Source organism: Haliaeetus albicilla, chromosome 23, assembly GCF_947461875.1.
Source record: "Haliaeetus albicilla chromosome 23, bHalAlb1.1, whole genome shotgun sequence".
Classification (NCBI taxonomy): Eukaryota; Metazoa; Chordata; class Aves; order Accipitriformes; family Accipitridae; genus Haliaeetus; species Haliaeetus albicilla.
The window spans coordinates 4,840,469-4,868,080 of NC_091505.1; the positions used below are offsets into that span (position 1 = coordinate 4,840,469).

Here is a 27,612-nt window from a genome sequence, read left to right on the forward strand (position 1 = left end):
GGGGAACAGGGAGGGGAAACAGAGAAGCAACTCAGTAACTGTGAGTACTGTTGTCTTCTGGATACCACTTTCCTGATCAGGGGACCTTTCTGGCCTCTGTGGGTCACCCTATTAAGAGCAATATGGAAGCACTTACTTTCCCTCAAGCCATAAACCAGAGGTACATTAAATGTGAGCCCTGCTTCTCCACATAAACATATGGATCCCCTAGCACCAAATGTTCCACTTTCACTGTAATGCAAAAACTTTTCATGTTATCTTTTTGACAGAACACAGCCTAATAGTACTTTACAGAACTTACAGGTATCCCTGGAAGACCTGGAAATCCTGGGTCACCCTTCTCTCCTGGCAGCAAGGATGTAATTATTTCACCTACTTCACCCTAGAAGAACAAGAGCCGACTTTAATTATTAGCACATTTTACAGTTCTTTATCACCATTCTGACTTCAAAGGACACATAGTGGCTCTTAAGACTCTGAGAGACCCAGAGTTATGCTATACCCTAGCAGTACTCTTTAATATAAGTACTAGATTCTCCAAGAATAGCTCTTTTTAGGAGAGATGAGAATTCCTTAAATGGCTAAACTACCAACTATTAAAAGCTCTCTTTTTATATGTACAAACATATCAGCATTGATTTAAATTCCAAAAGATTAGGGGATTGGAATACAAATGCTTCACAAAAGAAAGAGACATTCTAGCTCCATGTGAAAGCAGTGGGTAGGACACAACAGAAGAAAAGGTCATTCAGTTTTTTCCCAGTGTCCCACCTCATGCGATTAATGCCGAGTATGCTCTTATAATAGCCATGCTTCATGTTCTATACTGAAGCACAGTTTCATATTGATTTCAAGGAAGATCTTTGTTTTAAAAGTATATGTTCTGATCTGCTTGCCTTTTAATATCTTTAAAACAATTGGGAAGAAAAGGACCTGAGAAAAACAATTCAGTTTAATAGTCACAATTTCCCGGTACCTGTGTTACGCTGTCCTCACAGGAGTTTATTGGAATAATTCTGTGGGTCAAGTTTCCTTTCAAATGTATTTGAACCAAAACTGATGTTTTGGCCCATGCTCAAATAGGTCAACGATACAACAAAAAAACCCTTAAAAAATAAAATGAGTCTTTAAGGTCCAAAATCAGATTATGAGACTATTTACATTAGGAGAAAAAGCCATCAACGCAGTAATGTATACAGTAGAAAGTGTGTTTTCAAAAGGAACATAAGATGTTGCACTATTCTCTTCACTGGATATTTTAAGTTATTATTGCTTAGTCTCTAGTAGTGTTCTTAAGCATGCACAGGTAGACTCCTGGGTGTTTGTAGGCATTTTGCCAACCTGATGCCTCACAACACAAACAGACACTGTCCCTTACACTCCCAAGGAAACCAGCTTCATAAAACAGTCTGCTGCTTCCAGAATTACTGACCCAAATTGAGTAAAGCTACTGCAGAACTTCCCATTAGTTGCACTGGAGTGGCCTAGAAACCCTAAGCTTTCTGCAGAATATCACTCCAGATTCCAGTGGGTGTACATGGTCTTGCATAAAAGCAAGCAGGTTACTTACGCCAGATCACACTGTACAGCCATACCTGGTTAGTACTTTGATGTGCGAGTACAGAACACTTACCTTCATACCTGGCAGACCAGGGGGTCCCTTGTTTAAAAGAAACAAAAAATACAAGAAAGATCAATAGAAATAAATAACTGGTGTGTTATTTGCAAACCACTAATCAGATCTACAGCATGAGGCAAGCATTAAAGAGAAATCTAAAAAAAAGATATGAAACAGGGGAAAATAATTTTTTTTGTCATCTTCAGAATCAAATGGAAAAATTAGAGAAGTACTTCCACGGTGAATGTTGAGCATTAAAGGGACTACATTTCCATTTCCTAGCAATTTGTTTCTTTATTGCCTCCTATTATCCACCCTGTCTACTACATTTCTTTCTGTTTGTACTTCGGTTCTGACACTCATTTTGCTGTACCTCCTTGTGTTTTATAATGAAAACACCCTACATTGTCTCTTTTTTCTACCCCATTAATCGATCACAGGTAAGATTCTTCAGATGTACCAGATGAAAGTATCAAGATCTTACTTCTCTGACACATATGCATGTATTTGTATTTTTCTGCAGGTGGCAAAGCATCTCAGCATGTGAGAATTCAAAGGGCTTTTCATTAGCTTTGCCACAGCATGCAGCAAAGCTCACTTCTATTGGACATCTAAGATATTCTGATTAACCATAAAAAATTTAATATGTTCTTATTTATTAAAAGAACAATTGCAAAAAGAGGCTGATATTTATGTGATCTTTCACAGATCTAAGTAGAAGTCTTTCAGTAGCTTACAGGTAGCTGATCCAGAAATCTTTTACTTACAGGAGGCCCTTGTAAACCAGGAAAACCTGGACTGCCTGGGAATCCACGCTCTCCCTTAGGGATGAAGAAAATGATTAGCCAAAACCAAACCAAAACAAAAACAGATAAACAAATTTTGGCTGAAAAGTCCAGTTTCATGGTTAGCTTATGACTCCAGAGTAGCAAATTGTATTGCAACAAGCTATAGGATAAACAGTTTGTTAAATCACACAACTGATTGAAACAGATATTTCCACATTCAGATATTTCCACATACTTCCAGGCAAAGCACTATACTACAAAGATGGAAAACACACATAGTGCTATAGAAGATCAACTTCTCTTACAAAAATATAATAACATGAAGCTAAGTAACATGTCAGAATGAAAGTGACTCCTTCCAACAAGGATACTGAATCAGTATTTTCCGTGTAATATTATTAAAAATTAATAATTAAAAAGTCCCACTGTGAAACCAGGACATAGGTAATGAGCTTTTCTTGGTAGCAAAAGTCTACTACAAAGATGAGATGCAGTATATGTTCTAATTATCAGACACTCCTCTGAGCTGTTAGCCATAAAATTAAGGATTAGAACAAAGAATTTACATTGGCTACGGAGTATAAATATTGTGTCTTGGTGCTGGCAATTTCTGGCAAAGCTTCTGCTTTAAGTACCAGACCATGACCCCTTCTCTCAGATATGTGTGTAAGTCTGAATTATCTTGGAATTACGTGCACAACTCAGTAACAGCAAGCACTGCTGCACATAATAAACTAAACCTATTGGCTACAGCCAGGAGAACAAGAGCTCTTTATCATATTATTGTTGCATTGTTAAGAATTTTAAAGGGATTCCACCTTTGTTCCATTGCATCCTGGGATACCCTGAGGTCCTGGTGGCCCATCTTGTCCTGGTAATCCCTTTAAAGTGGAAAAGAGGAAAGAAGAGTTAGCTTGTAGAATGCTCTTCTGGGCCTGAAAGACAAAAGCGAACAGATTCATAGCTATACAACACATTCCTACTCACAGGAAGTCCTGGTGTTCCTGGAAATCCTGGAAGTCCTGGCGGTCCCTAAAAGGAAATTAACCATATATTTTTTAAACAGTATGGTACAAATGGATGTGCAAAGGGATTTACCAAGATTTTACTAAATGTAGCCTATTTGTGCGTATATAAGTAAAGAAAAACAGAAACATCTGAATCACCTGTAAAAAAAGAATGCCATGCTGGACAGCCATCAAGGTTCTTACCCTTCTTTCAGGGAAATATCCACAAAAACATAGGGAAGACAATGCAGAACAGCTAAAGTAATAGTATGTAGCTATATGGAGAAAATAAATGAACACTCATGGTGTGGTAAATGGATGTGTCCCAATGAAGCCACAGATGCATCAATTGTCACCAGCTGAGGGGTCTGACAAAAAGAAAAAGCAAAGGCACAAAACCTAAAGGATTTCCAGACAAATCAACCTCTCCCATATCAAGCCTACATACACTGTTTCTACTTCAGAATAAATTCAACCAAAGTTACTGGTGCTTGTTTAGGTCCTGTATAGCAAAACAGATCAAATAATTATTGGGGCTACCCTCCCTAATGAGTTTATGAAAGAAATATAAGCAATACATAAGACTGTATTATTTATGCAATCTTATATTACTTATAAAAAGTAATACAATCTTTTCTAGCTGGTAGATAAATTACTATTCAGATTTAAGTTAATCCCCACCCCATAAATTAACACTTTTGTGAGGACCCACTCAATGCCTGGCAGTCTTTATCCGTAATTCCAATATATCACCCTGAAACTGCACCAATACTTACTCTGATTCCTTTGGGTCCAATAGGCCCTGGAAGTCCATCATCACCCTAAAAAAAACCAACAAACAAACAAACAAAAACCCCACACTCAAGTTTGCAGTCTGCCTTTCTATCAAATTAAACTGTAAGCATGATAAAATTTCTTCTAGATGTTTATAGTAAGTGGAGTAAAAGTTATATTAGTTGTCATTTCCTGAGTAAAAGGGTTCAAAATTATTTTATTTTGGGCGTTGGACTTTGAATGGAAAAGTATTTGTTACAGCTGATAAACCATGACGTACAGGAAATGTTTTTTAAAAAAATCAAAGCTCTTTTACAGGTGCTTATAAACAGACACCTGTTGTGTTTTCATCAAATATCCTACAGTGACCTCTTGTGGGCAAAACAAGATATACAAGATTAAATGTGAATGATACCATACCATTATTATTTTGTATTACGATAATGCAGAACTTCATATTAAAATCTTGAGAAGAAAAGGCATTTATAGAATAAAAATATAATCAAAGTTTCTAGTCCAAGACCCCTCTGTTGTTTCACTCTTGTTATACCAAACTAATCTTTTCTTTTAGTGTAGACTTCAATTTTTTTCGTATCACCTACCTATTTTTTTCTTTGCTTCTTTTTGTTGTGCTCCTGTTAGATTGGACTGTGAGCATTTGCAAAAGAAATGGCAGATCCTGGATAATCTTGTGTATATTAAACATATATGCATTCAGAGGAAGGCTTTTCGACATTTTAATGCTGTATTACACCATCTGAGCATAATGACGTAATTCAGTAGCAAATAAAAACAAACTGAAAACCTCCAGGAAAAGAAAGGAGCATTCCTCAGTTGTCTGTGCATAAGTTCAATGAGGCCTTCATTTGCATTGCCCCACCCAAAAGCAGCCCAGGAATGCCACCAGGTGCAAACAACAGTTTACCTATGTGGTGGGACCCCTCCGGGCAGCTGACAGCCAAACACCACTCTTATCATTAAACTAAGTGATGGAGTGCATTATTGCAAGGACTAATAAACCCATGTTACAGCACCTTGCCAAACCTGTTCTTTGACCTTAATCTGCAGTACCTAGTGAAAGGACACAACTGTGCATGTAGTATTTGCAAGCACATGGGTAGATGAAGAATAGGAAACTTAGAGTAATCTTTTTCCTCTGCTCACTATTCAAACCAACCAAACAAAAAACTTATGTCATATCCCAACATCTGAAGATTTTGACTATTAAACAAGTGATAATCAGGTGTTCTGGAATGATTTAGGATCAGCACTACAAGCAAGCTAACACTACCTAGCATTTTCGTGCTACTCAGGTGAATTGGGACTTACCTTCAAGCCTCTTGGACCAGGTGGTCCTTCCGGTCCTGGAAATCCGGGCAAACCTGGCTGTCCTTCCAAGCCTGGGAATCCCCTTTCACCCTACAAAAAGAACAGGTGATGGTGGAGGTGTATCATGATAAAAGCACAAACTATAATAGAAAATTCAGAAAACACATTATCTTTCTGGTTTTCTGTTGGAAGTCATGACACAGACAAACTAACACTGTGATTAAACATCTCACCTGCTTAGCTACAGAAATTCCTGAACATATACATACATTACCTTTAATTACACCACTTAAACAGGTTTCATAGGATGTTTATCCAGTATTTAAGCCACCTATTTACCAAAATAATTCAACCGTCTGTTTCTCCTGTGCTGCTTAAAACTCTCCCCCCTTCCTATAAAAACATAGCTTTATTAGTTACTAAGTCTCTCCTGAAAACTCACATCTGGTGCAACACCTATAAAAACTCTCAGAAGGGTGTAGATTTTGCTGCTATACTGTGACTGTTGTTTATTATTTCACAGTTGCAAGACTGTAATTTGTAATATAAAAGCAACTAAGATCCTGGTCATGCACTGTAGGCTAAACACTGTACAAATACAGAACATAAACAGGGTTCCAGCCAAAAGTGCTTACAATCTAAATCAAGGGAGACAGACACAAGATGGAAAAGAAACAAGGTTTCTTATTCTTTATCTGTCACCTCCTGCTAAAATTGTAAGCTCTCAAGCAGGAAGCATATTTTGCTAAATATTTATGCAATGTTTAGCCATGATAGCCCATAAGTAGTGTAACAAAAACCATATGCCACCATATGCTGCCCTCTAACTTGTTAGTGTAAGTTAATGTCACTTACCTGCAGTTTCAGAGTACGCATAGCTGCAAATTCATAAAATATTTACTTTTATTCCTTGTATGTCATAAATTCATAAAAATCAGTAAATATTAAGGTTTCAATTGGAACAGAAAAGTTAGGAAATACCAGAATTAATATACCTTTTTATGCATATATATATATATACACACATATTATGGCACACTTTTCAACTGTGTAAACAGATATTTCCTACAGCTCTGTTACATTACTCAGTATATATAACTGCTTATGAAACAGGCAGTTGTTCAACATTATTCCTTATTGCTCAGATAGGTTTGGTTTGGTTGGTAGGTTTGGTTCCTATCTGCAAAAACCTTCTGTTTATTTACCCCAATTATTTTTTCACAACAACTACAGGAACTGCCAAAGAAATGTTCCACCCTAACAAGCACCTTAATCACTAGGTTAGAGTTGTGCAGGGTTTTGCACATTCTCTTTAAACCAAATCATCCTGAATTTTTATTTTCTTGTGCTGCTTCAGCAAGAATGTGAGTAGTATCTCCCACATCTATTATCTGGCAACCTACCAGCTATGGCACTCTCTAGGAACTTGGGAGGTCCTGCCTAGCTCTCCTCAGCCAGGTGAAAGAACAGAACCAGCAATCTCACATCTTTAAGAAGACAGCAGCAGAGAAGTGAAGACTGGGGACTGCAAGCAGACAGAAGCATCTAACTACAGCCTTGAGCACAATATGCAAAAAGCAATATTAAAGCTTTGCTCATCTCCTCTCTATTTTCCATAAGCAGCTGTATGCTGAGCACAATAGCAAGTATTCAGCATGACAGCAGTGTTAAGTCTCATTCTTAAATCCTAATTTTCTCACTGTACTGCTTAGGTAGGTGCTTTATATTCCACTGTGGGGAGCAGGAACTTAGAAGTTGCATTCAAAACATCTACAAGATGCTGAGTTCTCACAAAAATTTTCAGAGAAAGTAACAGAGCTTCTCTTCCTGCCTTCTTTTCCAGTACTTGTTATACTGCTTCCTTAGAAACACAAGGCGAAAAACCTTTTGGATGAGAGATTAAAGGCTGTGCGTAAGCAAGAGCTGCAACCTTAGAGAGGAAACAACTAAGCTGTATTTGGTCCTACCTATACAGTGAGACTCAGAAGGATTCCTTGGATAGGAACGGACAGCTCATTAACTGGTCTGCTAAGCTGGTTTCCTATTAATTAAAATGTAAACATACTCCTCTTTTACTGTAGGTCACATATTGCTTTCTTATACAGGATAGACATCTTTTCTCCCCTGTGGAAATGCTGAAATAGCATCATAAATTGAAGCTAGCTTAAGTTTGACGGTCAGGGTCCAGATTGTCTTTTTGCACACAAAGTGCCAGGTTGTACTTTCGCATGGAGCTATACAGCTGGCGTGCTACCTCATCTGAAAAGCAAGACTGTGGAGGAGTGTTACTATCTCAGACGAGGGTATGAAAGGGCTAGTGTGTCCCTGAAGGAGAGAGAATGAGGAATTTGGGAGTGCCAGATAAGGAAAATATTAGACAGAGCCAGACTTTGGAACAAGCTCTGGCAAGAACTTTGTTTGCATGCTAAGGAAACACACCTGTGTACAAGAGGCATGTCAGATGTGTCAGGTGCTAGCTAGGCTACACAATGCCTACTAATCTCAACTTGGTCAAACTTCTTCACAGTTTTGTTAGAGAAAGTAGCATCTGCAAATGGTTACTAGAACAGACTTTTAGAAGAGGCTTGGCCTTGTGTGTCATTTAAGGCTAAAGAACTGTTCTCTAAAATGCAACTACTCCGAGGTCTCCATTCTAAGCAGTCACAGAACTGGGAAGCCAAGGCCTTTAAAGTGAAGCCAAACAGTTAAGCAAGAGAAACAACAAGAGGCAACAGATGATGCTAGTAAACTGCACTATTGAAACTATGAAATGAGTTCCAAGCCCACTTTGAAAGTGAGCAGCAACAATGAGAGCCTTGCATGAAGAAACTGTTGCCAGGGCAACTCCTGTGGAGTTTACCAGCAAATTACCCCCAAGAGCGAACAGACGATTTGAAGGACTATGCTTGGGGACAGCTGAAGGATTACACCAGACACTTCCCAAGGGAAGTGTATCAAACTAATTACAGAGGAAATAGCTGCACTATAATCACTTTTTGATAAAAAAAATTGGTTGGAGAAAGAAATGTGGGCAAGTTGGGTAGGGGGAGAAACTAAGCTGATCCAGCTCTCTGGCATACAGGTGATGTTGGGGGAACTTCTGTTATTGTCCTCTACTTCGATAATGAATAGAAAGATTCCATAAGTGAGAACCGTTTTCAGACATTGCTTCTGCCTCCAGACTTTTCCTGTTTAACACCTTGCATGTACAATACTGTTTTCATGAAAATTCACATGGTACAAATTTGCCAGGAAAAACTTCCTGCTGCCTTGCAAGAACATACTGAAACTGAAAAGACATTTTAAAAGTCTTGCCCCAAAAGTCAATCCCAAAAAAAGGACATTATGTCATTGGGGATATAATGAGACTGAAGTCCTTGGGTAGCGTGCAATGTATTTTCTTATAGATGCAAGACCTGACAGTCACTAGCCAGTTTCACTTGCACAGAAGGAACTAAGGAAATCTGGATACTTTTTGTTTCAGACTAGAAGCTACTAAAAAGAAACATAAATAAGAAAGGTTTAGGTCAACTCAGATCTCATCTTCCAGTCCTGAAAGTACAGGGTTGTTTCCATAGCAGAACAAAGATGCATCAGCTATAAACCATCATTTCCTTGTGGAATGGGCAAGGAGTCAAATTCTGATCTAATTTAGTGGTAAATCCAGAGTAGCTGGCAAAGCAATTGCCCTCAATCAGCTACACAGACGTGGCAAAACTGTCAGGTTATAAGCTTGAATATTGCTGTTGCGTGGGGGATAGGAAGAGAAAAAAAAGTTGGGAAACACTCTGAAATCACGCTTGAAGCTACAGCAAGATATAGCCAATTAAACAGGGACACAGAAAAACGTGGCATAGTTCCATATACTCTAATAATAGGTCACAAGCATTTAAGAAATCAAGGATAGATGCAGTTTTAAAGCATCGCAAGTTATCTACATTTCTAGAATTTCTTCCTGAAACCTAAATATTTATAAATAGACATTATGGGGAGAGAAACCAGGATATTTATTTACACAGATGTAGTATACTTGTGGAAAGAAAAGACTTTGAAAAAAAGGAGCAAAAAAATATTCAGGAAAGCAGTAGTTGGACAGCCCATTTCAATGCTTATACACATGTAAGAGCCTGGCTGTGACATTTGGCAATAGAGGCACATACTTGCTTCCTGTCCTTGCTATGAAAACAGTGAGCATCAGAAAAAGTCTGAAGACAGTTAACTATGTGTGGCTACTTAAAACTAAATTCACATACAAATGTCTGTAGTAGTGTTAAAAGATGTACAGCATGGAAGAAGTGATGCAACAGACAGTCATATTATTCTCTCCCTTTCTAAATGATAGGGTGAAAATAACAGCTGCCTCAGATTCTAATACGAGTCAACATAAATTCTTCCTCAACTTGAAGAACACTGATGAACTTAACAGAATTAGAACTATAGTATCTAATCAAGACCTCATTCCAAACAAACACACCGACCAGCCATGAACAGTAGCGTTAAAGATATAGTTTAATGCAATAAAGAAATCCCCCTGACATGACCTGTATTCTTCAAAATACATCAAATTTCTTCAGAATATCATCTGTGACTTCTTTTGTAAGATGAAACAGTCAAGGCTTAATGGTCAGTGGTCACTTGCCAGGGTTGTAAACCTTTCAGAATACAGGGCCATATTAGTGCAGTTCAGGCAAATATTTATGAAGCACAGACACCAATCACATAACTGTTCATGACAAAGTGATTACAATCTGAGAATTTTTAACTATTTCTTAGCAATTTGTATGCAACAGTGAAAAGAAAAGATGAGCTTTAGCTGTACTAAATTTTACTGTGACAAAGGCAGAAGGTAATAGGGATCTTGAGTACATATACTGATAATTTTCTTCTGAGGCTCAGAGCTCCAAGAATGTACATCGAAAGAGTCCAAGAATAAGATATTCTTCCTTTGTAAGGCGTATGGATTTCTTGTATCTGTGTACAAAGGCAAAGTATCTGAAATGCCTTCAGAGCTCAGATATTACAAGCTGTTCTTGCCAGACTCCCAGGAACCAAGCTTGTATGAGATCATCTATTCAGAACTTACAACCCAGTTGACTATTTGGAGTTGCACCCCCTATACTGTCACAAACCAACCCAGTAAACTCAGCACCTTCTGAAGTTCTCCTTTAAAAGGCCATGGACTAACAATATGTAATAACTAAAGAATCGCTTCTTAATCAATTTAACTTAATTTGAATGGGTAGAACCCAATAGTCCTACTCATCAAAAATAGCATAACGTATTTGCAGTTATTTTGAGAGGGAACTGCATCTTAGCTGCTGTGAAAAACATGGTCTCTCCCACCTTAAGCCACATGTTTCTATCACAAATAGTTGTGCTGCAACACATCTTGCCTGAAGGAACTGACCAAGCTGAAAACTAACCTAGTTTACAAAGAAACTTATTTTCAGTGAGATTAGTTTACTGACAGCTCTGAACTTGGCCACACAAGCTCTGGAGGAGGAACTGGAATACCTAGCTTAAGGGAAGTTATGAAAGCCTATTTCAGCAGCAGCATGTACTACCACTTTAAAGCAAAACCACAGTAGTCTTGGGGTACATGCCCTCTGAGTGACTAAGATGCATCCAGCTTGCCTGCTGTAGCCCTTGGCCCTCAGTCTTCATCAGCTGGAGCAGCTGAGATTCAGGACCATCCCTCTCTTCCTCTCCAGTCTCTGTAGAGCTGATCTTATCAGCATCTTTGGATCTTGTTTTCAGCTGAGGTAAAACCAGCCCAATAATCTACAAGTCTTACTGGTTTATCTTAGGAATTGCTCCATGTACAGTGTCAGCTGTATTTATTTCTTTAGCTAGCTTTTACTCATGAACTAGCTTTTAAGCATTAAAGCAGGTTAATCTCAAAAGTGCCGAGCAATATTTAAAGCCCAATCATAATTCAGTTCCTTAAGTGAAAAGCAATTATACACTTCTCTTCCACTCGAAAAGTGAGAGCAATTCTTACAAGCACCTGTATGTAGCACCTTAATCATTTACTTCAGTTTTAATATTCTTTACAGATCCAGTTCACTACTGAGCAAGCTTACTGTGAGTAGCAGCACACTGGCTCCCAGCTGCAATCAATTTTTACTGACTTCTCCAGTAAATTCCTCCTATTCTTCATTATACCATTTTAGACATATTTGAATTTTACTCTACCCATTTATATTTAAGTTTAGTAAGGTGGGCCTGAGCAGAGGAAGAAAACTTTAGTGCATCCATTTTTGTCAGCTATGGTACTATGGATTTAAAAAAAAAAAAAAAAAAAAAGCTGCTTACAGTGCTTTGATTCTCCAACAGATAACATGCTACTGATGCTATAAGGGCTCAAGGCAGAGGCAGAGTTAAACAAGAATCACTGGCAGTGTGGAAGCAGTTAAATAAGAGCTGTGGCTCTCCAAGGCAAGACAAGAAAATAGTTTGCCTATTTGTTACAGTTCAATTTGTATTACTTTACCTGATCTGTTAAAATTTGGATATCCTGAAGGGAATGCTAGGATGCTTAGGAAGAAGGCTACTTTTGAGTCTCAAAAGGACCGCATTAGGCTCTGCTAAGCTGAACAAAGCAGCACTTCTTAGTTGACTTAATGCAAGTGGACAGCGACTTGGATGCAGAAGCTAGTTTCAGGCCAGAAGTAAAACACAGTGGAACAGAAGCGCGGGGCTCAGCTGAGTGCATTTGACAAGGCTTTTCCTGTCTTCCCAGTACAGAACTAGGTTCCATATGCCTGACTTCCAGTCATTCTACAACTACCTTGTCACACTCTCAATGGGAAAATCAAAGAGGGAGATTATTTAAACAGCTCCTTGTCTAATGCTCTTCATACACCAATTAGGCAAGGAGCTATAGAGTTTGACTCCTGGTTCAGAGGTCACTGGAGAAGGAAGTAGAAACACCATGTCAAGTGTCAAATACAAAGCAAAAGCCTGAAACTTCTTTTTGTAGCAGCAGTTTACACTCTGCTGGAATAAAGATAGTATTTGCAAGAAAGCTGGGTTGAAGATAATATCAGGTTTGGAAGCTTACATCAAATGTGTAAGTGGTAGACTGTGATGGATCAACCTATCTTAAGATAGCTCTTGATGTCTCGTAGTAGTACAAGACTAGAAAAAGGTTAAGGCTGTAAAAACCCAAAGAATTTATAAGAGAAAGCATTATGGATGTCAGTGACAGAACTCTTGTGGTTCCCCAGAGCTGAACTGCTGAATCCATCAATGCATCAAATACTGACGGCTTTGTAATTATAGGACAACTAACATAATGGGGTGTGTGCATGTATGATCAAAACCAGTTCCACTAGCAACACATCATACTTAAGAAATATGGGCTTTGCTTTTTCATTGTTCTTTTACATAAGGTACATGATGGTCTGCAAGCTTCAGAAGGGCTGTCAAAAAAAAACCCAACCAAAAAAACCCCCCAAACAAACAAACAAAAAAACCCCAAACCAAACCACCCCACAGAAAAACCTCTGGCATGCCTCAGGATTATGCTGTGTTTACCTTGACTTAGGTGGAAAATGAATCACAGTTCCCAGACTTTGAAGTGAATCTTCCATTCTAAGGATGGAAAGTTGACTTAGATCTACCATTTTAATAAGTGGAAGTCTCAGACACCCCCCTTCCCTAAGAGGGCTCAGACATACAAAAAAAAAAAACCAAAAAAAAACCCCCAAAAAGAAAAGAGAAAGCAGCCGTACCATAGGTGAAGCTCTGTTTTTCTTTTGTGTGGTTTTTTGGGGGAGTTTTTTTTTACATTTTATTAAAAGTTTACACTGATCAATTTGCAGCCCCCTAAGAATTTTCCAGGAAGATGCAGAAACATTATATAAATATTTGTCTGATGTTATGCTTGTTTTACTGGAGACTTTTTTTCTTTCCCCTCTTCCTTTTCACAAAAGATTATCAGGCTTCTCACTCTTCTGCTCAAGACTTGCTATAATTCACTCCAGAAAAGGCCAACAAAGGTTGGAAACTAAATGTGGAATTGTTTCTCCTGTGCAGTTCTCATTAACAATTGGCTAGGATAGTCTGGAGGAGTAGAAACAAAACACACCATACATAATGACACTTGAGAGCTTGATCTTGAACAAGGCTCATATGCTCCAGTTGTTGACTGTATTTGGTCAAAAAGCACCCTCTGACTCCAAACAAACAGTCCCAAGATATTCTTTACCAGAGAAAGGTGACTATCTCAATTTCATTAAATGACTGGAATGTATTGAGTGGGTCATGGTCCCTGCATGTGTAACAGTAGTATAAAGAGAAAGCTGAGTCACTGGGAGAAAATAATTACTTGATTTTACTTAGAAAGCCAGAAGATTTACTTCTAGGTTTTCCTCATCCACACTAGCCAGTCAATACCGATTTGCCCACTGAATTCACAAAATAGCTGTGACTAGTCCAGAAAAAGGCCCCCTTAGAATTACAGAAAGGTTCTCCAAAGTTGTACCTGCTATGATTGTATTGGGAATGTAAGCCTAATGCTTAAGTGCCTTCAAACTAAACCTGAAATAGTCCTGTGACTAGTGTTAGGATACATCCGGTTTGGCCACCTGCATTTGAAGATCCTGTAGGAAAGCATTAACCAGGTCCATGTTTTGGCTAACCAAATCTAACTCAGAAAGCTTGCTATCAAGGGGATACTGTTCTTCAGTAGGTATGTAAATTGGGAATATACTTGATGAACTAAAAGCAAAATGCCAAGGAATGACCTCATCTGTCTGTAGCTATCTGGATGGCAGGTGTGGCACCAAGAATTACTCTGAATTTTGGACGCTTGCCTTGTTTAACCTCAGCCAATAGTAGAATTCTGCATCAGCACATTATAGTGCCAATGCAGTGACTGATTATTTTTGCATTACTTTCCTTCATTTGAGGTTACACTTGTTTATGCAATGTCAAAAATCACCACTGAAATGTGTGAAAAATTAATCTAGATAGAACCTTGCTAAGATAGGGTAAGTGGTTTGATAAGACAGGCTTATCAAACTCTGTTATCAGTTCACATCTTTAAGAAGACTCCACTGTATCTCAAGCAAACTGTTTACAAGACTAAGAGTGGAAGTGTTTCAGGCAGTCTCTCCCCCTTGCAGTAATCACATCCCATTCATTCCTTGTGACAACATCGGTTACGTGGGAACTATTTAACCACAATTAACTTACAACTAGGCTCCCACACTTGAGGAAAGCTTCGATTCAGGCAAGTACTGAGCTGTCTATCTACCCTGCATTGCAACTAAAAGAAATGCTGGGCTCCCATAATTTCCTCAAAGGAAAAAATTGTAAAACAATAAGAAATAATGGCGATAGAAACATGAAGTACTGCACAGATATATTGAACTCAGGCAGTGAGACTGGAAGTCAAAGGTGCACGGAAGCAGGAAAACTCCAAGATGTCAACATGCATCTCTTGGCCTTAGGACACTGGGCAGCCCAAAACAGCCTGTTGCACTGATGAACCACACAGGGTTATTTCTGGGCTGGGGATGGTTTTTACTCTGCATGATCTGAGAATACATGTTTGGCCATTAACTAGCTGCTTGTTTGGGTGGTAGCTATGTATGTTGGTAAAGTTGCATCTGAATTGTCATTTTCACAGTCCAGCTAAGCATCTGGACAGCAACAGCAATCATCTTAGTATACAGCCATATAAGCTATGAGGTAAGAAAAAGTCCAAGTTCAGAGCACATTAGTTAAATATTAACTACTTATAAGTAGGTAATGCAAGGAAAGTGGGAAAGCAACCGACACTCACTCTGGCTTTAAATTCCCACTGAAGCGTTACTAGCATAGCCATTATTGTACAATCCACGCCTTAGCTTGTCCACACTAACTAGTGTAGGCAGGCCTTGGCAGTAAATAGGAATTCTTTCTATTTTACTACGATTTGTGTCTTTTCTGGTTTTCACTCCTACGTAGCTGAAGAAATTTGTGCCATCATTCACAATTCTTGAGAAAATAATGATATGAAATTCTGTACACCATCAGATGGACCAGCTGTTCTGACTGAATACCTCAAGTTGTTATAACAGCTATGCTCTTTGGTGCATGGCTACACTACGGTCAAAGAAAACAAGACATGAGCAAGAAAAAAAAAAGCTGTCATCCATAAGCTTCAGTTATCTGAAGTTGGCATATGGCTCAGTGGTTTGTGTGTTGGTCTGCCAGTAAATAAGAAAAAAAAATTATATATATTTACCTTTTCACCTTTTACTCCACTGCAGTCACATTTGGATAAAGATGTACATCCATGGCAAGCCTTTAAAGACATAAGAAATAAAACTGGATGTTTTTAATCAGCATAAGACTATATGAAGTCTTTAACACTATTACAAAAGTTAGTCTAGAATGTAAGTCTACAGAGTTTGACATCTAGGCATTATACATGTATTCAAAGTAGATACAGTTAACTAAGTTCAATCATCTTTATTAATACCTATGCTTGTCCATAAGTATATTACAGTTTCCTGAAAATTTTAGACTTTTAAATTTATGCTTAAACACCATTTACTCTAAGGCAAGGTACAACACAACACCTATGGCCAAAGGGCCAGAACTTCAACAAAACAGGCTCTTCAGCACATGACTCCATACTGAGAAGAGTCCAATTATGGTTCCCACCAGTAGATGTCAGGTTTTGCACAAAGAGTTTAACCACGCCTGAAACTTACAAGCATATTTGTGATAGTTATTGGAAAAATACTTACTACACAATTAATTCCCCCCCCAGCTCAGTTATTGAGAAAAGGTTTTTAAAAACCCCTAGATTTTATCTAGCTGCATTCACACTCCATTACAAAGCATGACAACTCAGTTACAACAGTCTCTAGCATAAGGGGAGTGACAGCCATATATTAAGGGGTCAGAGGAGGGAGATATGGAAGCTTGATTCACAAAGGAGATCCAAGTTAGGTAGCCTTTCCATACCACACTACCTTAGTTTATATTCTTTCACCCCCACCCCAACATGGGATACTCATTAGAGCTCTGTGTTGATTTCAGAGATAAGCAGATATGTTTACAGAAGTGAGATTTCTAGAATAAATGATTTTTTTTTTTGGTAGAATGCCTCTACGTAATACACAAGGTCATCAATTTTCAAACTTCTTTATAATTAAAAACCATGACCCACATTAGAAGATAACGCTACCTGAAATACTTTAGGGTTTAACTTGTTCTGAGAACAGGTGCGGCACTGTATTAAAAAAATATAGCACATACTTTGAAAGTTTGAAAAGCTGAGTGTTTGGGGTCCTCCCCCCAGTAGTCGACAGAGAACATTATGTACAAAGTTTCAATCAAGCAGGAAACCATTTGGTGTGTCAGATCTAAAGTACACCCACACTTGAATTCTAGTCTTCGTTATCACAGAAGCATTTAAAGACATGACCCATCAACCTATCTGGCACTAGGAATGTTCTGGCTCTTAGCCTAAACACACTACCAAGCATCAGACTGAAAACATAGAAGTAGCTTAATTCACCTGGAGCTACACAAACGCAGGATCAACTAAAGCATCTTGTAGCAAAAGGCAGAACTTTAAGTACAGCAGTAGTGCTACATGACAAGACTAGGGCATCTCTCCAGATCTTCCATTTGGCTTTTGTAATCAGTTTCTTGATTTGACATATATGAGAACTCAAAATTCTTAGTTAACGGGGATGTATTGAGCCATTTCCGAAAGTGAAACTGAACTTTATCAGCCAGTTCAGGTTTTCAAATATCAGACTAGACAAAGCCCTGAGGAACCCGGCCTGACCTTATAACTGACCTTGTTTGGAGCAGGGTGCTTGGCTAGATGCCCTTCTGATGTCCCCCTTCAATCCAAGTTATCCTGTGAATTTGGTATCAGATCCTTTTCACTTTTAAAAGTGGACTTTAAAAAAGCAAGTTCCTTGTGAACCAGTTTTAGGATTAATCTTGTTAACAAAGCTTCATTTAAAAGGGATTAACCTTAGTTACATGCAGTATTCCCTTGCCTCACAGTACAAGCCTAACACAAAGAAATAGCAAGTTAGCTAGCACACTGTGCAGCAGCGCTGGTTTCTTATTACAAAGATAGCATAGAAAGAGCTACATGAAAATCTTTGCTGCCTCCAAGAGGCAGGGGGAGGAAAAATAAAGTAAATCAGTACGCATTTAAAACCACCAGAAGCCATGCAGTGGTAAAACACACATAGGCTAAAATAACACACACATGGAAAGCATGATCAAGATCCTACACAGCAGAAGGAGGATTTATTTAGGTTACAGAACAGAAGAGACTCATTTAGTCTTCCTCACAGCTTCCAGATGATGTTTCTAATAGAAATTTCCCGAGTTTTCAGGTATAAGATAACTGCTGGGGTAAACAGGGAGAAAGGACACTAGAGGGGGAAAATGATGGTTTGAGATTACACTGCCCCTTCACGAAACAAGTTAGATGTACACACTTGTGAAGGTGAGTTTTTAGACAGTGAAACTCAAGAGTCTCTGCCCTTTGCTACCATATCTCTACAGTAAAATTGCAGAAAACTACATTGTTTTGCTAACGCATTTGGCAGTGCTAACACATTTTCAATGGTGATCCTGTCAGCATCAAGACTACACAAAATAGATCCAATTAATAAAGAAAATGGAATCATGGAATAATTTGGTATGGAAGGAATCACTCAAAGCTGGGCAACTTAGAGCAGGTTGCACAGTTGTCTAGTTGCATGTTGAGTAACTACAGTGATGAAGATCCCACAGCCTCTCTAGGCCCTTGATCTGGTGTCTGACTACCTTCATGGTGAAGCTTCCCCCCCCCCAAAAATCTCACCAGAATTCCCTATGCTGCAACTTGGATCCATTGCCTCTTACCGCATGCAGGATGAAAGGAGCCTGGCTCCTTCTTTGCTACACCTTCTTAAGTAGCAAGAAGACAGCCATAAGATTCACCCTCTCCCCTGAAACCTTTTTCTCTCAAGTCCCAGCACGTCCCCATACACCCAGCCTCTCAACTCTGGGTGTCCCAAAATAAAGTAAAGAGAGAAGTGATCTTTAAGTCAGTTTGTTTAGAATCAGGGACTTACTTTTGCTGATTTTGAAAGAGCTGACAAGGGAGCACCTTTCCTGCATATGCTGGCAGTAAATAATGGTGGATATGATGCTGAATGATAAAGTGTATCCTTCCCAATTCTGTGGCATTAAAAAAAAAAAAAAAGTTTTTAACATGAGTCTAAATCTTCCTGTATAAAGTTTTTGAAGAAAGTGTTTCTCTCCCTTATTCTATTTGTAGTTTAAGGAAAAAAGGGCATTGATTTAATCAATATAGTTGGGGTTTTTTTAAACCTGTGACTGTCTTCCAAAGTAACTTATATATTCAGACTGGATTCCTTACACTTTGAGCAGCCTCTTAACATACACAATTAGCCTGTCTTGAAGAGTCAGGTGTACTCATTGAACACTTTTTGACAGATGGTTTTGGATATCCAGTTCAGATGCATTAGTTGCAGGAAGGGAACATGGTCTTTCCCAGACAGCAGTGAAGGAAAGCTAAGAGAAGTCTAATCCTGGGAAGATCTATTCACCCACAAGCTTATCAAGAAGTATTCCCTCAGCAGAGTCACTTATCTTCCTGTACAAAAGCTGTATTTGGCAGATTGTGTTCCTTATTTGCATCAACTTGTATCCCCACCAAATTAAGATTTTTTAATTTATTTTTTTTTTTAAAGCTAAACAGTTTGAAGAGAAGAAGCCCTGAGAATTTGTACTATATCAAGATCAATTCATGCCACTTACGGGGCATATTGCAGTACAGCATAAAAACCAACATAAAGTAAAACATGTTGGCACAGCAAAAAAAAAAGCTTAATGACCTATTCTAAGTGAAAACTTTCTTCTTGTTTAGACTTTTCAATAATCTCAAGGCCTGTTTTACTTGGGAAAGCAGGCACAAAAATTGTGCTACAGGAGAATGCATACTGCATAACAAGCTAGTACAAGTTTGAAAGCCACTCAGCAGCCACAGGCTAGAGATTTCTGATGTCACAGATTTAATTCTGTATCTCATATTAATGCAAAGAAAATCCAGGCTCCATACTATGCATAGCAACACTTGGAATTTCTCCTGCACATGAGCAGTAAGTTATCTACACCTCAATCAAATAAAGCAAGCATATACAATGACTACAATGTTTCAAGCATAGAAAAATCTACATTAAGAGCAAAATTTAGATGGTTACTATCAGTAGTTTGCCCTTAGTAACACCTTAACCATCACTAGTTCTGAAAATTAGGTGACTTGCCAGGTTTTCAGACATGGAAAAGTAAATGACTCCAAACCTCAGCGGAACACTGAGTTACACTTGGTACATTTGTTGCAGGTTAGGGAACTGAACAAGTCACCTGCCTTGTATTAGGCAGCCAGCAGCCTTCAGGAGTAGTTCAACTCCTAGCTCTGGCCAGTAGGACACATTGTCTTATGTGACAGGGAAGATGATAAATACCGGATATAATAGTGAGTTGTGGCTTGATCATAACGAGCTGGTCACAATCTCTGTGCCTATTAAAATCTTTCAACTACACAGAGGTGGATAAGGAATCAAGGCAGCTTTTAAGAAAAAGACTGAAACTGCTCATATTTGCTACTTACCTACAATATTCCTGTTGCCTGCCCCCAGTCCCCACCACGTACCTGTGAAGATGAACTCACTATCACTGCCATCTTCTTTGCTGTGACTTTTGCATAGCAAGACAAAATCAAGGGCTCTAATTAATCTATTTGAGTTTAGCTAATCCTTTCATTGGATTTTCCTGACAGCTTCTACCCCATTGAATCCATGTGTGGAGAGCAAGTTCTTTTCATTAGTATATAAAAGAAGGGATGGTATTGGTTTACTGGTCAAAGGATAATTCTTCCAGAACAAGCTCAGTCTTTTGTGTCTTACATGGTCTGAGGAAAACTGCTTTATGCCACCAACAGAATGTTTTTTGTTTGTTTTTCAAGTTAAAGAAAGAAGTAAACATTTGAAATCAAAGTCACTTCTCACTCTTGGCCACAGGTTTGTTACAGTCAGCTCAGTGAAATGAATAAGCCTAAGTTATCCTCAAAAATTTGTTTTGGCTAGAAGCCTGCCTTATGTATTGGGCACATTGCCCCCCATTCTCATCAGGCCTAGAGATGTCAGTTACAAGGCAATTTCAGCATATTCCACTCCCTCCTCGCCTCCCAGCTGCCATTCACAACAGTATTGGACAAAATATTTCTAAAAGCCACCAGGTAGATGAATGCTGTTCCTGGAGAGAACAGCAGCTTGGTACTTCCTACAGCTGTGAAGGGGAAAGGCAATCTCTTTTATTGGTTACTAAGAGCAAGATAATAAAAGTTAGAGAGGACTGGTTAATGGCTTCAGGTAGGTTAGCTTGACTGTACATCTGAGTTTGTCAGAATCGAAGTAACACAGCACAGTTTAAGCAATATATTAGCTGCCTAACTAAAAGGTTTAGTTGTGAAATTTAGTTGAGATTCAGAAGTGATTTACCATTACGTACACACAGCTGCAGGGAAACCAAACAGTTAATCGTGTGTGTGTAGGGAGGGGTGTAGGAAATACCTAAAACCCCAAACTAAAGTATGCATTAGTACTTAAATAAAGTATCAGTACTTGAACATATAGGAGTTTAACAATATTTTAATACTCTTTCCATGGGAAAGATTACAGGGATAGGGAGGGAAGCCAGTCACTTACAGAGCTTGAAATTTGCAAATTAGAAATTAATGATCAAGAGAAAGAGGTGCAACTTCTTACAGAAGCACAGTAGGTGAATCTGTAAGATGCCTTTGCAAACTGTCAGAAGAGTTCTGACATGAACCAAGTTGCTCACAAATGAATTCTCAATATCAGACATCAGATATCAGACAGTTGGATAAGAGAAAGAAACAAGAGACAGTCTGAACATTTACAGACTGAGCATTTTCTTTACTCCAACGTCTTCCTTTCATACTATTTTATCATGAATCCAGAATTTCCTGTTTGATAACCCCTCTCATTTCTAGAGAAGCACAACGACATTACTGAACCTACCTAGCAATGAAGTTTGTAGTGATAGACTACATGCTTTTCTTGATAGTTCAGTTCTGGTGGCAGCACAAGGTCAAGTAAGATCAAAAACTGACTTTGTACAGCCACTGATTTTAAATGCTGGTGTAGCCTGTAACATATTAAGACTCCCTTAGAGATTGAAATGATCACCAAGCTTCAGCATGCAACATCTGTTGGGATTAACATGCACACACCAGCTTCATAAACAGATGTTGTACTGAAGGGAACCAGAGAGTTATTTGACACCACAACATTGTAAGCTACCTCAACAGGTGAGAAAAGTTCCCTCCAGCAGGGAAAAGATGCACAGAAATCACCGAAATAAATTCTGCCTAGGAGAAGTTGGCCAGAATTTTAAAGCAAATTCAAAACTCTGCAACACACTCTGATCACAGGAGCATAACTGAAATGTAGAACAATACTCCACAGTTTGTGAGGGAGGAGCAGAGAGCAAGCAGCAAAGGCTAGAAAAATATGCACTCAAGTCACACTATCCAGCAATTGCTGTTTTGTGTCCTGTATTTGTATGTTCCCATATTTTTTTTCTAATGACTTCATTAGGATTTATTTGAATACATATAATCAAGCCTTTTGATAGTTTGGTTTTACTAAGACTCCCATTCACTAGAATGGTCAAAGGAAGAACCTGTCATAAAACCCATTCAAAAGCAATTAATCTTTGAGGGCTTCCATACAGCACACAGCCTGTCTCCCCTAAAAGTTCTCAAACCTGAAACTTGCAATTCAATCCCATATACTTTTTCACAGATATGAGTAACAGAAGTGCTTCTGCAAGGCTGATGTCCTTATGAGTCATTCTACTACCTGCAGCAGGCTTAACTGTACAGCTACTGGGGCAATGAATTACTGTTATTCAAAGGTATAATCTCAACTTCAGGATGGACTCATGGTAGACTAAACACTTCAGGCTTTATTTTTTCCTTTCCTTCTGAAGAAGCACTTGCTCCTAATAGTAAGTTTTAGATTAATTATTAAGCACCTCAAGTCTCTCCCTTCAGTATTTACCAGCATCACACGACCAGCTATTCTTGTTAGCAAGCGAATCAGGTAATAAAATTAACACAGTACTACTTTCTTTGGAGAGCAAAGAAAAGAAAAAAAAGCTGAACGAAACATTGAGTCTTGCATTCTGATAGAGTGCCATATCAAACCACAAAGCCCAGTGTCGAAAGAATTACAGGTACATTAAACCCCTCAAGTTCTTGCACAGCATGCATAGAATCCTAGAATGGTTTGGGTTAGAAGGGACCTTAAGGATTATCTAGTTCAACCCCCCTGCCATGGGCAGGGACACCTTCCACCAGACCAGGTTGCTCAAAGCCCCGTCCAACCTGGCCTTGAACACTTCCAGGGAAGGGGCATCCACAACCTCTCTGGGCAACCTGTTCCAGTGTCTCACCACCCTCACAGTAAAGAACTTCTTCCTTACACCTAATCTAAATCTACCCTCTTTCACTTTAAAGCCATTACCCCTTGTCCTATCACTACATGCCCTTGTAAAAAGTCCCTCCCCATCTTTCCTGTAGGCCCCCAGCAAGTACTAGAAGGCTGCTAGAAGGTCTCCCTGGAGCCTTCTCTTCTCAGGCTAAACAACCCCAACTCTCTCAGCCTGTCCTCACAGGGGAGGTGCTCCAGCCCTCTGATCGAGCAGGTCCATGTCATTCCTGTGCTGGGGGCTCCAGATCTGGACACGGTACTGCAGGTGGGGTCTCACCAGAGCAGAGTAGAGGGGCAGAATCACCTCCCTCAACCTGCTAGCCACACTTCTTTCGATGCAGCCCGGAATGTGATTTGCTTTCTTGGCTGTGAGCGCACATTGACAGCTCACATTCAGTTTTTCATCCGCTAATACCCCCAAGTCCTTCTCCACAGGGCTGCTCTCAATCCACTCATCGCCCAGCCTGTATCTGTGCTCGGGATTGCCCCAGCTCAGGTGCAGGACCTTGCACTTGGCCTTGTTGAACTTCATGAAGTTCGCACGGGCCCACCTCTTGAGCCTGTCAAGGTCCCTCAGGATGGCACCCCTTCCCTCCAGCACATTGACTGCACCACACAGCTTGGTGTTATCGGCAGACTTGCTGAGGGTGCACTCAATCCCACTGTCCGTGTGGCTGACCAAGATGTTAAACAGCACCAGTCCCAATACCGATCCCTGAGGAATGCCTCTCGTCACTGGTTGCCACTCGGACATCAAGCCGTTGACCCCACATCACCCCCTACCAGGTTTTTATTGCCAAAGAGGAAGGGGGAGAGGGACTAGAAACAATGGAAGTGTTAGTTAGGCTAAAATCCATGGTTCTAAAGTCTTCTAGTCCAGAAAACAATGAAATAGGACTTCACAATTCACCAAGTCTGTCTCTAGACCACATAACTGGTAAAATAAAGTTTATTTCCTGGAACCCCTACAATATCTAGATTAGCTCAAATACATGGAACTTTACCGCTGAGAAGCAGTTTAACAGTGTTTTGTAGTTCATGAAACTGTGGAAACTGCTTATTTCCAAGCTGAATTGCAACATCTTATCATTTGTCCTTGTTCACAATTTAAGGTTGGTAGAAGAGAATTTTCACAGTAGATACTGCAACTACTTGTTGGACAGCTGTGGAAGACCTATTCCTAGAATGAAGCTTATACACAGTGGACAAATCCTGCACCTCACATAGCTATTCTAGCTGCTACAGGACTTGCCTAAATGCTACTAACATCATCTGCTGCATTCAAGTATGACAGCTTACCAGTCAGCAACATAAGAATGTTTTAACTTTACAGAAAAAAGGAGCATGAACATTGGAAAATTCTATCAGTATAGAGACTGACTCTGCTGTTAGAAATTCACTCTGATTAAAATCAGTGAATTCAACACACAGAAAAGCATCAGTTACAAATGCCTTTGCCCTAGGAGGAAGACTACAGTACTCTTTCTGCTGTAAACATGCAAAAGTCTCAAATTCAATTATTCATACCTCTATATATAACGGAAAAGAAATTCAGCCTTTCAGTTCCAAGCAGACAGAGATCAAGCTTTATTTTGGTGGTGGTCCTGAAGAACATACTCAGATTTATTATTTTGCCAAGATCTGTGTAACGAAACACCTGCACAGTTACCTAGCTAAGGATTTACTATGCATCCAGGTCAAAGATTTCACCACTTATCTTCAGCAAGTTGAGTTTCCTTTCACTTGCCTGGACATGAATATAACCAAGAAACAAGAGGTTTTGTGGGGATTTGACAAGCAGAGTTAAAGCTGCTATTGTGACTTCTAATACATGCTCTTTAGGCTTAACAAGAGTACAAGTCTGCAGATCACACATATTTGAGTAATAAACAGTTAAGTCAGCTATGGCAGCAAAGCCATCACAGCTCCATAATCCAAATGGCCATTCTTTTCTCATTGAAGTATTTATGAGCAGTAACATTTCTAAAGCAGAATCTGAATTCAAAGATTATTACATACCCTTTTAAGTAATCATTTCCCTCAATTTACCTAGCTAAAGATACTAAGAATAAGTTTCATGGTCTAAAACGTAAGAGTCAAAACATGTTTGCAGAAGTTCTTGACCAACTTTTTTTTTTTTTTCCTGAAGTAAGGGAACTTCTGACATGTAATTTAACCTGTTACACCTGGAGGCACCATCTTTCTTTGAAGTCTGCACAATACAAGATCTGTTCAGACTTGTAGAAGAAGCTCTTCACTGTAGTAGCCACAGTTCTGGCCACTGTGAATGAGAACACAACAGAGGCAGGCTAAAAACAGATTCTGAGACACCTGATGGATAAACAACCCTTCTTTTTCCTCTTAAGGGGCAGCACTAGCTTGTTTAGACACCTGAATAGCTTGTATTATAGTAAAAACATGAAACATAACTGTAAGAGACCCATTAAATCTAGTTACCACACCCCAAATGAATGTTCTGATTATACAGAAAGTTTATGGATCAATAAATTTTCTCTTAGAATACAGTTACTATGATTTGGTTGGAATTAAAGGGTTACTTTAAAAAAATATATAAGCAAGAGAACCTTGGCATAACCACCTTCAGAATACATAAAAATTTAAGCAAGGATGTCTATGTTAAAAATAAAGAGGATTGAATTTTTCTGCCTCTACTTTGTACTATAATGATATGGAATTTTACTGCTTTAAACTGAACCAATTATAGCTTTTTAACACACAGTTCCCTGTACAGGTTATCTTTCACAGCAGTTTCTAGTTAAAATAAAGGCAATATCTGCAGCAATAGATCTTTCCTTAGATATAGTCTAACCACAGACAACTTTCTGACTCAGAGTCTCTTTACTGAACTAACACCCAAAAGCTTATTTAACTTACTTTCATCCCCAAACTGTAACTATTTGCCGATAAAGATTTCTCCTTACAAACCTGAGAGCAACACAGGGAATAATTTCTCTCTGCTTTCCTGGAAGCTCCTAAGAAAAGTTCAGAGACAAGATCTATAGAAGCACTCACCTACAGATTTTGGCAGGTTGAGTGACCTGCCATGCAGCAGCTGCTACTGCTGCACAAAAGACTCAATTGGCAAACAAGGGGAGTAGAAGGGCAGGCTATTCAAATGCCTGAACTGCTGATCAGATTTTCTAGAAACAGAAAAAAAATGGGAAGGACTCATCCCTAGCAAGCCCCAGAGAGGCTGCAAGTCAGCAGGAAGACGCTTACACTGAAACAATTTTTAACCTCCCAGAAGTTAGGAGTTCCCACCTCCCTTTTTTGACAACTAAGGTGAAAGCAACAAGCAAATACACACAGAAGTGATCCCCCCGCAACAGGAGGTACTGCAGCCTAACAGAATCTTTCTGTATCTGATTCCTGAACCAGAGAAGAGGACAGAAAGTGCAAGAGCCCAGCTGGGCATCCAGTCAACTTCCCTGCTATCCCAGACGTTGCTCCCTTTCTCCATACTCAGCTTTAAGAGGGCGAAGACTGAGAACTCTTCAGGACATGAAGAAACTTTAAGCAGGCAGTACAAGGAACAGAGATAGCCCTTGCAACTCACAGTAGCTCATTCTCATTTTCTACAAAGCCTTCCGTCTTTGAAAGCGATTGTTGCCACTCTGCTTTAATAAGTACTGCCAGCCTTGCACTCAACTGCACGGACAGTTCTCACCACTTCTGAAAACTCTTAAATTTCTGTGGTCTGTTAGTCTTACAAGACAAAGAATGGGCTTCAGTGTAGTATATTTTACTGGGTGTGACACACAGAAAGCAAAATAATCATCAATTCAAGCTCCACTGCCCTTCTCGTAAGCATTTCAAAGCTAAAATTGAAGAGACCTGAGAAGCCAAGTACTTTTACTCCTGTCCTAATGAACACAAATTTCCAAACAGCTCCACATCATGCTGTATGAGTTTGCAAAAATTTCCTTTAATAGCAACTCTGGTTAAGTGCTACCTTTATGCTACCATCCTGAAGTAGCATCTTAAAAAAAATCTATGTTCAGATTTGGCAAGTACACCTCCTGGTAAACAGTGCAAGCAAAGAGCACTAAAGACAAAATGTAGACTACCATGTGGTTTCTAGCCCACTTTGTCTACAAGTTCATTAACTGACAGATGTCAAACACCACACTTCCCTCTTCAGCAGGCAGTTCAGCACCTGCATGAACCTCTAAATAGAGCATTAATAGAGAAACACCCTAAACAAGGTGACTCTGGTCAGCTTTTCAGTTTTGGAATGGGAGGCTTTGCAGATGGACAAGTTTTATACCACCTCTGTAGGCAGTCTACACTTCACTGCTGCTCATTTCAGTTCTAATTGCTGAGCTCAGAATGCAAGTCATCCTCTAGTTTTTATATAGACCATAACTAAACTCCTTAAGCACATAGCAAATCAGAGGAATGGTTCATTTTAAGCGTGCCTCCATCTTCGCCTGTCCAGTTACACATTTCTGCAACTTACACTAGCACTGAGACACAAGCATTAAGTACCTGACATTCAGTCAGTGGCAGTATAC

The 27,612-nt window shown here is 39.2% G+C and overlaps 1 protein-coding gene across 2 annotated transcripts in view; it reads right to left on the bottom strand.

Moving 5' to 3' along the window:
• COL4A5 (collagen type IV alpha 5 chain) overlaps positions 1–27,612 on the bottom strand; it is an 89,065-nt gene that overhangs the window by 46,595 nt on the left and 14,858 nt on the right. For both annotated transcript variants that reach the window (XM_069810978.1, XM_069810979.1), the window contains exons 2-9: positions 15,754–15,813; positions 5,517–5,606; positions 4,190–4,234; positions 3,394–3,438; positions 3,225–3,287; positions 2,386–2,439; positions 1,634–1,660; positions 302–382 (exon numbers count right to left, since the gene is read on the bottom strand). In XM_069810978.1, the coding sequence (XP_069667079.1) occupies positions 302–382; positions 1,634–1,660; positions 2,386–2,439; positions 3,225–3,287; positions 3,394–3,438; positions 4,190–4,234; positions 5,517–5,606; positions 15,754–15,813 (465 nt within the window). The remainder of the gene's footprint in view (positions 1–301; positions 383–1,633; positions 1,661–2,385; positions 2,440–3,224; positions 3,288–3,393; positions 3,439–4,189; positions 4,235–5,516; positions 5,607–15,753; positions 15,814–27,612) is intronic.